The sequence below is a fragment of the Colius striatus genome, chromosome 14 (genome assembly GCF_028858725.1).
Source record: "Colius striatus isolate bColStr4 chromosome 14, bColStr4.1.hap1, whole genome shotgun sequence".
Lineage (NCBI taxonomy): Eukaryota > Metazoa > Chordata > Aves > Coliiformes > Coliidae > Colius > Colius striatus.
The window spans coordinates 21,155,077-21,167,608 of record NC_084772.1 but is presented as its reverse complement, the minus strand read 5'-3'; the positions used below and the strand labels follow the sequence as shown (position 1 = coordinate 21,167,608).

Sequence of the window (12,532 nt, the reverse complement as noted above, 5' to 3'; positions counted from 1 at the left end):
CAGAGATGGCAAATTCCTCACCAGAAGGTTCATTTTCCCATGCTGCTTCTCACAAGGGCCCACAATGTCCCCCTCCCCTAGATAATCCAGCTGGGAGATGAACCAATGCCCATCTCCTGGACCCGTAGCATGGGACTGCTTCGTCCTCTTCCTCCCTGCTTGATGGACAACCAGCTAGTGCTGCCCCAGCCAATGGGCCAGCAAGACTGAGCCTGTTGTTCTTCACAGAATCCCAGAGTGGTGGGGACTGGAAGGGCCCTGCTCAAGCAGGTTCCCCTGGTTCAGGGGACACAGGAACATGTCCAGGTGGGAACCTCCTGAGAAGGAGCCTCCACACCCTCCCTGGCCAGCCTGGGCCAGGGCTCCCTCACCCCAGCACCAAAGGAGCTTCTCCTCCTGTGCCAGTGGAACTTTCTGTGTTCCAGCCTGTGCCTGTTACCCCTTGTCCTGTCACTGGCCACCACAGAACAAAGTGTCCCCTCATGTTCCCTGATGGTGGGATACAGGGCTGTGCAACAACAGGAGGATTAAAGCAAATGACTATGTTGTGTGTAGGGCCTTTGCCCACAGCTAAAGGCCAGCAGCTCAGCTAAGAACATTTTGCACTGCTTGAAGTCTCTTTCAAGAGAAGTATTTCATGTCACTTTATCCCTGACAATGCTTTGCACAACAGTGAGCTACACTGGCGAGACAGATATAAAAGCAGAAGTTTTGCACTCAGCAAAATCAGCCACAGCCTGGGGCATCAGAACTCGTTCTGGAGATGGGGAGCACAGGGACAGCCAGCCAACTTATCCCTCTAACTGATCATAAAGTGCCCTGGCTTGTTTAAGTGTTTGATGCCCGAGGAGGGAGGAGGAGGCACAATTCTACTAGCATTGCAATCTGAGATTATAAGCTTCTTGGAGTGCTCATCTTAAACTTGAGGGGGAAAAAAAAACCCAAAGCATAGAGCAGCAATCACACACTCCCTCAAAAGCAGTCCAACCCACGTGTGATAGTTCTACTCAAAGCTCAGCTGCTGCAGCCTCTTCCTTTAAAAGGTTCAAGGAGAAACATTTGCCACTGATTCCATTAGGGTTTACAATCTTTGTTTGTTGTTAAATTCTAATCCTCCTCATCTGTAGCAAGCAGTGATGCCAGGAAGTCCTCTGGCTTCTCTGTGTGATTAGCCTTAACTGCTCTGCTGTTGCTCAGAGATGAGATTAAACCTTCCTGCTTTCAAGAGAATGGAGAGGGAATTTGTTTTCATGTCCCTGGCTATTAAGCTTTTCGAGTTCTCTTTCATCCCTTTCCCCTCTGCATTCTGTAGGTCACTTTGTTCTTTCCTCCAGCCTCTGCTTGAGGGAGCTCCTATGCCAACGGGGGCAGGCCGACATCTACCTGTAATTACAAGACATCCTCAGCTCTGCCTTTGGCAAAGCTCCTCACGGGTTGCACAACCCCTGTGGAGCAGTTTTCCAGCTTCTCCAGCGGCGTGGGCTCCGTTGGGAGCAGGAATGCTAACGGGCAGGTGCCTGGTGCCTGCAGCCCAGCGTGGCCGCGTGACGCCTGGAAAGGCCGGACTTGCCAAAAGCTGGGATCCAGTCATTAGGGAAAGCCCAGAGTCTATAAATAGCCCCAGAGGTGAGCCCTGTGCTGCTATCAGGCATCCTGCTTCCCAGGAAGCACCAAGCAATCACCAACACTTCACACACTAAACAAACTTCGGGAGCTGTTTAATCCCAAGGTGTCAAACCTGTCCCTTCGCAGCAGGGCACAAAGGTATCTGGGGCAAAGGTGAGACAGCTTGGAGCTCCTCACCTCCACCAGGAAGTTTGGAGCCTGGCAAAAAGGTTACACAGAGGGGGGGAAAAAACGGTACTGCCCTGAACTGAGTCCCACTGGGAGCAGGAGGGAGGCTCCTGGGGAATGCAGCAAACACAAGCTGATGGATGAGGGATGTGTTCTCCAAGGGAAAAGGGGCTGAATTTATGCTTTCCCTTTGTTAACTGGGATAGTTTTCTCTGTAGGAACCCCCACAGGTGTAAGTGCTGGGGGCAGGGTGTTCATGGTGACATGGGCTTCAGCACTGGGAACTCAAGTGCCATTAAGGGTACGTGGAGAGCTGTCCCCAGCAACACAAGGCTTTGGGCTTTACTGGTAAGTATTGCCCCGAATTAAACTCTCTTCCAAGAGGAGATAACGTGTACAGATGCTGACCTAAGATTTTTTGAGGGAGATTTTAAAGCTTTCTGCTCAGTACCAGCTCCCTGTTTAACACAGAGATCACAAATGCTTCCTGCCACCAGCTTTTAAAGCCCTGCACGAATGAAGCCAAAAGCAAGCCCAGCTTGCTGTCCCTCTCCCCCAGCTCTCTGCCTGGCCCTACAGGCATCAGCACTCACGTTACAGGACAAGGCTGAGGATGCTTCCAACTGTAGATTCTCTGCAATCTGCTTTTTCTAGAAAGAACAGCAGACTCAGAACAAGAAAAGCAGAGTGGCATATAAAAGACTACTTCTAATTTACCAAGGCTTGCCTTAAGAAGCCCGTTTTGGAGGTCCAGGAAGCCTCCACAGCTCCCTTGAGCAAGAAGGAGGGGCATGGGAAGAAGAAGGGAACCTGTATCCACAAAGCATGTCATGTCATGACCACTGTCAATCCCACTTCTCAGCTCACACAGTTACACAGGGTGAGGTGCAGCTCAGGTTGGTGACCTCAGACACTGCTCCTGCCCACCAAACCTTGGGCAGCACTAACAGTGAAAGCTCTGCCAGGAAACCCTGCCCCATGAGCCAGCAGGAGTGTCCAGGGAAAGAGCAACCAGCAGCCTCAGCTTTGGATGTGGGGACTGTCAATGACTAACAACCTGAGCTGCCAGTTAGCTGATGTCACTTTCATCACTGTCCTCACCTTCATCACATGGTTCTGGACAGCAAGGTTTCTTCCATCACTAACCCAATGAGAGCAAAAGCCAACAGTAACTGTGGTAATTAAAGCTTCATAAATGATGGTTGTAAGTAAAGTGTGTAATTAAATGTATTCCTGCAGTCTGACACTCTGCCTGTACCTGAGCCATCACAAGACATCCTCCAACTGTTCTGGAACTGTGACCTCCCCCTGCAAAAATGGGTCATCCTCCAAAACCAACACAAACTGAAACTCCAGCTCAGATTCAAGACTAAACTCTGCTCCCACCACAAGCCACATAACTCCTGACACCAGGTTCCAGGCATTCTTGGCCCTGTTTTTTTTTGTTAAAACACATTTTTTCTCATGCTCATGATGTTTCACACCTTCTAGTGCCTGAGGAGCAACACAGACATTAACCAGATGGAGAAGCTTCAATATATCTTGGGAACAACTTTCCCTGCAGCCCTTCTTGTCTCAGTGCGCACATAGCCTACATTTTCCTTGACATGCCATTGGAAAACTTCCTCTGCCACTCTTTCCAAGACACTACCACAGCTCATCAGCTTTCCTGGAGATGTCCTTCAGCAGGAAATTTGATCCTTTTCCCCAGTTCTGAACCAAAAGATGTTGCAATATTAGAAGCTGTCTCATGGGAAGTTCTATATTCAGCTGTGATATTTATACACTGCTTTACAAACACCTCTCAGATGTTGGTAAGCCACAGTACTTAAATAATTGACAGAGAAACAAAACAGGATTCACTTTTGAAATTCCCAGCCTTTCAGTCTGCCTGGTTCAATTTCCTCTTTCACACAGGTCAGAACCAGCACTTTCAGACAAAATGGGCATTCAGAGGCAAGAACCCTACTCCACACTGCAATTCCACTCTAATGCCTAGCAGGGACTCATTTCAAGGCATACAGTCCCTTTACCTTTTCTAGCCTCTTTTTGAAGCCCTACTTAATACATCTCCAGATACTTTGGCTACCCATGAACTCCCAAACCAGATCTGGTTCTTATCAAAGGACATTTGTCAAGGCCTTAGGGAGTCACCCCCCATCTGCAGGACTCTCAGCACTGGGAACTCAGCCAGTCTCCTGAGGCATACTCTAGCCTCAAACAACAGGGACAAGCTGAACATCGCCATGCCTACAGGCTCTCCTCCTCCTGTACTCAGTGCTTGTGAGGCTGCAGCTCCAGGGCTGTGCTCAGTGCTGGGCCCCTCACTCACTGCCACAGGGACACTGAGGGGCTGCAGCGTAGCCAGAGCCAGGCACAGAGCTGGGGAAGAGGCTGGAGCACAAGGGTGCTGGGGAGGGGCTGAGGGAATGGGGGTGTTGAGGCTGGAGAAGAGGAGGCTGAGGGGAGACAGGAGCCCTCTCTGACACTCCCTGACAGCCCTGGAGGGATCCCAAAGCCGTGGAGCTGAGGGCCAGGCATTAATGGTGGGCTGGGCAGGGTGAGGGGAGGGCTGGGCCTGCAGCAGCTTCAAGGGCTTTTCCAACCCAAAGGATTCTGTGACTCTTCCAGTCAGGTTATGCACACTCGATTCTTACTGATGTTTGAGCTCCACTTAGTGGCCAAATCTCTCTCAAAGCCCTGCCTTCCTCTCAGAACCGCCACTTTACTCCAGAGTTGTGGACAACAGGGATCTTCACCTCCCTGAGCAGCCCTGTTTGTGAGCCACAGCTCAAACAACATCACCCGGAAGCTGAAGGGGAACCGGCGCACACACTCACCTGGGGAGCAGCGGGGACCGGGGCTTTGCTTTGTCCTTCTCCTTCTCCCGGTCCCGGTCCCTGTCGCGGTCCCTGTCGCGGTCCCTGTGCTGTCTGTCCTTCTCATCTCTCTTCACTCGTTCTCTCTCCCGTTCCCACTCCTCTTTCCGCCGCTGCCGCTCCTTGTCGCGCTCCCGTTCCCGCTCGCGCTCTCGCTCCCGCTGGCGCCGCTCCCGCTCCCGCTCGCGCTCTCGCTCCCGTTCCCTTTCCCGTTGCCTGTTCTCTCTCTCCCTTTCTCGTTCTCGCTCTCTTTCCTTAAAAAAGAGAAAGGGAAGTCATCAGCACACCGTGGGTGACACCTCCTGACAGCAAGGTGTTGGATGGGGAGGAATGACATACACCCCCCCCCCCCCCCCCAAACTGAGATCCAGCATCTGGAGCTCGCCGGCCCATCACTTGCTGGCCCATCAGTGTTTGCTGAGTGGGCAGAAAGTGGAGAGGAACAAACCAGCACCCATCATATTCACCACAGCTGTAATTTCCAAAGGCAATAGTCAAAAGATTATCTTGGCTTATTCTGCTTATGAAATCATTGTACTGATGTTTCCAGGTATTCCCTCTCACTGCCCGTCGTGCTCAGAACAAGCTGATTAACAAACAAAGCACCATGAACGTAACTGCTGGTGCATCCAGTGCAACCAGAGCGAGGATGGGCTCCTGTGTGTGCACTGCAAGGAAAGGCACTTGTTGAAGGATGTGACAAACACCATTGACAAGCTCCCCAACAAGCAGGATTTATTCTTCCTGCCGCTACTCTCGAGGCACAACAGTCTGCATGAGGGCCAAAAGGAAGTGGAGGGAAAAGGTTCATGGCCTTATTCTTTGAGCTCAACACCTCCCAGCAGTGCAACTGCCAACTGCCTGCACCTGGGATTTTCACAACTGCCTGGGTGCTTTCCTCCTCTGACTCACCCAGCGTGCAACTCCACCAGCAGTGGACAGTCACACCGGAGCCTCTGTCTGTACACAAAGCCTGCCCAGATCTAACCCTTCCTGTCTGTCCCAATGACCAACAAGCAAAGCTTTCCTCAGGCAGGTTATTTCCTGGAAACTCCCTCCCTCTCCTACATTTCCAAGAACAGCCCCAGGCGTGGCCATGAGCTCTGCACAAGGGCTTCTCACGCAGAGGAGCAACCACCTTCCCATCTCAGACCCCATCCCTGCACCTAGGCTGTGATCTGTGCCCCAATGGAGTCAGGGTTTAACTATCTGTCAGATGAAGCATCTCAGACAGGTGAAAAGTCCCGTTTCAGGCGCTGCACTGGGAACACAAGCACCAGAAGCACCTGGAAGAAAGCGGAAAGAAGCAGAGGAAGGGGTATTACCTTACTTACTCTGTAGTTACGGTATGGATCGGGGTCTGTATACTGAACCCTGAAATTCTCATACTGCCCACCACGCCAGAACCGTTCTATTTCATAGTCATAATAGGGATCTGTATAGGGATCAAGCCTACAATGAAAAACAGGGAAGGTTAGAAAGGGAAACAGCAGCTTGTCGCCACACACACACTACATACTCTAGGTCAGCTCTGAGGCACCGTGCACTGACAAGACACACGAGCCCAATGGCCAAGGTGGTGTGTCTCCTACACATCCCAAACAGACAGAAACACTCTTTTTTGGTTTAAAGTGAAGCTTATCAGAGAAAAGCACAAACCTTTCTTGATAAACACACACAAGAAAGGAGAAATGTCGGGAACTCCAATTGAGCCTTCAAATCAATGTGGTAAAAGCACAGAAAGACCCAGTGCTCTCACAGCCACTTCAGACACGTTTTGCCTCATTGATTTCCAGCTGCCTTCCCTCCTCCATGCACACACAGGTAGCCTCCCACACCCCCACAGCACAAGTGGAAGGGGCTGGTGATCTCCTCCTCCCCTGCCACTGGAGGCGATGGGTGCATCCCAGCACAGGACACCAGTATTGCTGAGCTGTGCACCAGGAGAAGTTAAGCCAGGGGCAAGCCAGCAATGCTCTGCCCCTGTGCCTGGAGTTACTCCATGCAATGAAGGGAACTGCATCTGCAGCTGATGCTCTCCAGTGGAAAACAAATGCTGGCCCCTCAGAACAGAAATGGATGAGCACACCTTGCTCAATTCTAAATATAGGGAGGAAAAGGAGCTACCCCCCCCCCCCCCCCTTCATTGTGCATTATTTCCTCACTGTAACAAATTCTATGAACATGAGCTGTTGTTTTTCATTCACATACTCAACCATATCCAATCCTTGCCAGCCACCTGGAGTGAAAATACCAGACCCATTGTAGATGGGGAGGTGGGTACAGGACACAAGAAACTTCCAGGGCCACAGAGGAGTCAGTGGCAGAACAAAGATTGTAGGGCAAGTGCTCCCAAATTACAGCTGATCCACAAGGAGACTCTGACTTGTAAGCAAGAGGAATAAAGGGCCCAGCTTTGCATTTCAAAAAGTGCCAAATGATCTGTAAGAGGCTAAGATGGAAGTGCTGCCCTGCAAGTCAAGTGGCTACCTCTGTTTCTTTCAGTGCTTTTAAATGGTTTGAGGTTTCTATTTTTTGTCTGAAACAATAAGCCAAGGGAAAGAGTACCAGGGAATGTGGAATACAGATGCTTAACCCAGCAATCAACTCCTGATGCCACCCAGACAACAGCCTGGATTCAGTGACATCAGGTGTTCAGAGAGACACAAACAAAATCTCAAGCTACACCAAAAAAGGAAAATCCTTTGCTTTTTAACCCAGCCTAGAGTCCAAATCTCCTCAATCCCTTCCTGTAACACTTGTGGACTTTTTATGCCTTTAATGAAGCCTCTCTGCTGAGCATTCAGCTAACTCAGTGCTTAAATCCTTAGGGGAATAATTGGTATCATCCCAAGAGTCAAATACATCCGTGGATTGAATAAATCCCCCGCCACACCCGAGGGGACAGCAGTCTGTGGCCTGGGAAGTTTGTTTTGTTTAGAAGTGCAATGGAGAAAGGAAAGGGAATATTTTCTTACAGTTGCAACAGTACTGGAATCAAAGACCTGCTTACCCATAGTTAATGTTTTCTTTGATGTCCACCTCCCTATAGTTTTTCAAAAAAGAAAAAGGGATTCATGAACTATTTAGACATCTTCACATGCCACAAGACAGTCCTGAAAGCATTTCTTAACATCCCAGCTGCACCACCACTGCTTAGTTTGCTGCAAGGTGTCAATCTGTGCAAGAAGTGTGTGAGAAAAAAACCACCATTTTCTAGAGTCTACAGCAGCAGCTTTATAACTCTGGCCTTTACACACCAATGGAGATATTTTAATGTCACAGTGTGGTTATACATCAATGTGCTCGAATTTTCAGGGATTCCATTTGTTTGATTACTTCTGTTTAACACCAGCTACATGAACAGGGCTTTTTTTCTTCCTTGACTATATGAAAACACAGAAAGCCCTGTCCCTGAACACCACAGTTCTTACACCAGTGAAGCAGTGGCATAAAACAACCAGAAATCCGCTCCCAGGTTTGGCATGCAATCATAAAAGACACTCTATGGGCAACCCACAGGGTATTGGTGATATGTCCCAGGGGTAACCGAAAGCCTCATTGGACAAAGAGAAGGCTGAGATACAGACTGAGTTCTACACAGGTATAAAAACTAATAGTGGGCAACTGTTTTGTTACATTCTGCAGAATAAGTAGATGGCTGCTCTTAGAGATGGGGAAAGGAATTGTGCTCCAGAGCAAAGACTGATGAGCAGAAGCTTAACCTGCTCCTTTTCAGACCTTTTCCTGCAGTTCATTCACTCTGAAGTAGACAGAACCAAGCCTTGCAAATACTTTTCTCTCTGAGAAAGCAGAAATAATGCATATTCCTTAAGAGAGAAACAGATCTGCCTGTGTTCCTGCAGAATACAAGCCTCTCTCTCCAAATTCTTTTTCCATTCCACCTCTTGGCTCAAGAACTGGTAAGCAAGTTTCCCAGAGCTGACTGACTCATCCTTGCACCTTCTTCTGCCTTCTCTCAGTCCTGACAGGAGGATGTCTCAGGTCTCCAACACTTTATATTTTAGAATCACAGAATGGTGGGGGTTGGAAGGGACCTTTAGAGCTCATCCAGCCCAACCTCCTGCTAAAGCAGGTCCCACCCAGATCAGGTCACACAGGAACGTGTCCAGGTGGGTTTTGAAGCCCTCCAAGGAGGGAGCCTGCACACCCTCCCTGGGCAGCCTGGGCCAGGGCTCCCTCACCTAAATAGCAATAGTTTTTCCTTATGTTTAAATGGAACTTTTTGTGTTCAGTTTCATCCCAAGACCCCTTGTCTTGTCACTGAATACAACAGAAAAAATTGCTGCCCCAACCTCCTGACACCCACCAGTGAGATATTTGTGAATACTGACATCCTCCCTCAGGCTTCTCTTCCCCAGGCTGAACAGCCCCAGGGCTGCAGCCTTTCCTCCTCACACACATGTTCCAGCCCCTCAGCATCTTTGTGTCCCTGCACTGGCCTCTCTGCAGCAGTTCCCTGTCTCTCTGCAGCTGGGGAGCCCAGAACTGGACACAGGACTCCAGATGAGACCTCAGCAGGGCAGAGCAGAGGGTGAGCAGAACCTCCCTTGACCTGCTGCCCACACTCTCTTCATGCCCCCCAGAATGCCATTGGCTTCTTGCCCAGGAGGGCACATTGCTGGCTCTTATTTAGTTTATTATCAACGAGCACTCTTAGGTCCTTCCTACCTCCTTAAAAACCCCTTCAACGTAGGGTGTTTCTTTTGACCCAAGCTATGCCCTGGCAGCTAATAGGTTTGCTTTCTGACCAGTGTCTTACTGAACAGTTTATCTGGGATCTTTAATCCAGCTGCTGTGCCAATGCCCTTGCAAAGAAACACCCATCTGGTTGAGACAGCACAAACTGCTGCCCTGAAGCTCTTGGACACTGAGATTGCTCCAACTTTGCAGCCCCAGCTTTTGCATTTTAAAATCCTCACAGGTTAGAGTAAGAAAAACAAGAGGAAATAATGTTGGAAGAACACACTGGGCATGAGGGAGGCAATGCACAACTACATAGTGTCCTTGACGGACCAGTATGCCAAAACATTGAAGGCAGAAAGGTTTAAAGACAACTGTAAAGGAAGGAAGTGCTGCAGTGGAGTGGAGGCAGCTCCACTTTTTAACCCGTGTACATAGCACTTAATGGAAGGTGTTTCCATTTCCTGAGGTGAGCATTCCTCCAGTTTGGAGGTGCAAGTTAACCGGCCTGCCATGCTGCACTAACACTTCCCACCCATCTATCCCACAGAGCAAACCCAAGGCTGCATCTTACGCTGGATCTCGGACGTCTCTGGTGATGCGATAATTCCAGTCACGGAAAAACTCGTTCTCCTTGTCAAACTCCCGCTCGTCTTCCCCAATAGTCACAGTGAACCTCTTCTCCTCAAAGTCAGGCTCCTGTTCTTTTCTCATTGTTGCCTTTTTTAACACCTGCCACAACATAAAGATAAAAACATTGTACATAGCTGAGGCACAGAGGATTCGGGAGCACTGCAAATCCTCTGCGTGTGAGAAACCTGCCCCTCAGCTAAAGCGCCCTTCGTCTGCACAAGCCTCATGGATGTGCAGGACACTGGACTCTCCCTGATGTAGAGAGTGTTAATTCACTATTCCATCAGCTCAGGACAGTAGCAGACAGGCAGTTTCACCCATGCTGAGCCCCTTTTCTGCAGTCACCAGACACATGGATCCTGCTGCAGAAACAGCTCCCAAAGGAAGGGAAACTGAATCAGCGTAAGATGTTTTGTCCCATGGAAAGCCTGGCATCAGGGCCAAAAACTTCCACTGGGCTCCTGTTAATATAAAAACCCAAACCTGGATGTCAGCTCCTCCTGACTGTGTAACAACGAAGTGCAGTTAACAGGCTGAAAGGCAAAAGGAAGGCTCCTTGAAGGAGCAAGACACTGTGTGTTCCAGGAAGAGCTCTTTGGCAACGTGCACCCCGTGACAGAGGCCAGCAGAGCCTGGGGACAGCGAGCACACTGCCCAGGGGGGCATTTACCTCTTTAGCGTGGCGGAGTCCTCTCTCCCAGGCACTTTCTGTCGGAGGGTCTGGAGGGGGTGGAGGTAAGATTTCATCAACGACTGGCCCTCCCTGTTGGAAGGGTGAGAAGAGGAAGGAGATGGATACTTGATGTTAGTTTTAAGTAGCACACACATGGCTTGTAAACAGTTAGCCCAGACTACCTCCAGACCCTCTGGAGGTGTAGCAGCAGGACCTGAGCTGGGTCACACATGGAAAATGATTCCCCTTTACCAGCAACTTCGAGGCCACCTTTTAAAAACAGAAAAAGTCTCGTATCCACTTGAGGTACTGAATGATGCTGAAGTGCTAACTCGAAAATAAAAGCCTTCCCTTCTCCTAGAGCAGGAGACAGAAGGTAAGTGCAGAAAAAGATGTCTGTACCCAAGGGTTGGCTGGCATCAGAGGGTGAGGGCCGATAGGAGGAGCGCCGTTGGGGGAGAAGGGCTCAGGCTTGGAGATCAATGAGTAGTTTCCTTTGTCATTCACTCCAGGGTGAATAAATCGACAGTTCATGCCCCAAGTACAGTGACCTGTGGAAATACAGTTCTGTTAGACATCTGTGTGCCTACAGCAAGCATCTGCTCAGCCCTACAGCCATTTAAAACCCATCAAGGAATAATGCTGTTTGAGACATACAACTTTTCTTCTCTCCAACCTGGCTGAGGTTTACCTGTTCTCACACAAATGTTCTCACCTTCCCAGAGAGGACAAACAGATCCAGTCACAGATGGATCAATGTACAGGAACCTTATTATGGTGGGGAGAAGAGAGGGATGGATGTGTAAGCAAATGCAGGAATAAGCCTCTGAGCTCTTCAAGTCTTCTTAATGACAAACAGCTCAAGTTAGGAGCTCTGTCTTTTACAGAAAACAATGAACAAACACTGACAGCAAAGAAAGCATCACAGTGCATTCAAAACCTCTCTGGTGAAGCATCAAGCACATCAAAGCCTTTCTCTCCAAGCAGCTCCACAGGCTTTCCAGCACAAAGCAGGAAAGGGGACATCACTACAGAGGACAGAAGACAAATCTGAAGCTGCTCGTTAACTTCAGGTACCATCTCCAAAGTGATGGTTACACTCAGGGGTCTCTAGCAGGACACAAAGCTAACTCCCAGCTCTAATTCTGCTTGCCTTAGAAACATCTCTCCCCCTTTTTTTTTTGATGACAATCCACTGAACATCAGGCATTTTCAGATGTCAGATTTCTCACTCATTTTGCACATTTCCCAGCAGACACCTGCACCACACAGTCATCACTAGTTCTGTGCTCGCTGGGGCATTCACTGAGTTTGGAGGCAATGGAGCAGTTAGCACTGCTGTGGCCCAAGAAGGAATCCCTCACCTCACCTGGCAGGAACATGGCAGGAATCCACATCATACCTTGGTCCCTGGAAATGCCCCTCAACAGCCCCAGACTAACCACAAGCTGATGCTCTTGGTCAGAGAGAACACTGGATGTTTGTAATATCAAACATAACAAGAGCCCAAATCTCTTGGCAGAGTGGCTTGGGGAGCAATCTATCCTTCCTCAATGCTTGAGCACTGGGTGTCAGGGCTGCCAGACACCTGTGCAAACACCATTCCTACTGAGGCATCAAAGGGAGTGATGACCCTGACAAGTAAGTGCTCTGCTACATGTGTCAAGGTGGCTACACATTAAGCTGGAAGGCTTGCCAAGCTAGCCATTCATACCACTGGGCACACACAGCCACGTGAGCGCTCCTCAGACCCAGTAGGAACAATAAGCTGCATGTCTCTGAGGTCCCACGTGGGCAGTGCCTGATCTCCCTGGTGGCCACAAAGCCTTTAAGGCGTGGGCAAGAGCTG

General features: G+C 49.6%; 1 protein-coding gene across 11 annotated transcripts in view; it reads right to left on the bottom strand.

Annotated features, from left to right (window-relative positions):
* Positions 1-12,532, bottom strand: part of ZC3H18 (zinc finger CCCH-type containing 18) — a 50,742-nt gene that overhangs the window by 21,850 nt on the left and 16,360 nt on the right. For 7 of the 11 annotated variants that reach the window (XR_009819713.1, XR_009819712.1, XM_062007131.1 and 4 more), the window contains 6 exons: positions 11,086-11,234; positions 10,681-10,773; positions 9,952-10,109; positions 7,687-7,719; positions 5,999-6,125; positions 4,635-4,927 (listed from right to left, as the gene is read on the bottom strand). Coding sequence is in view for 9 of the 11 variants with exons in the window: in XM_062007131.1 (XP_061863115.1) it covers positions 4,635-4,927; positions 5,999-6,125; positions 7,687-7,719; positions 9,952-10,109; positions 10,681-10,773; positions 11,086-11,234 (853 nt within the window). In the remaining 2 variants the exon portion in view is untranslated. The remainder of the gene's footprint in view (positions 1-4,634; positions 4,928-5,998; positions 6,126-7,686; positions 7,720-9,951; positions 10,110-10,680; positions 10,774-11,085; positions 11,235-12,532) is intronic. The other 4 variants (XM_062007127.1, XM_062007128.1, XM_062007129.1 and 1 more) reach the window with 3 other exon arrangements.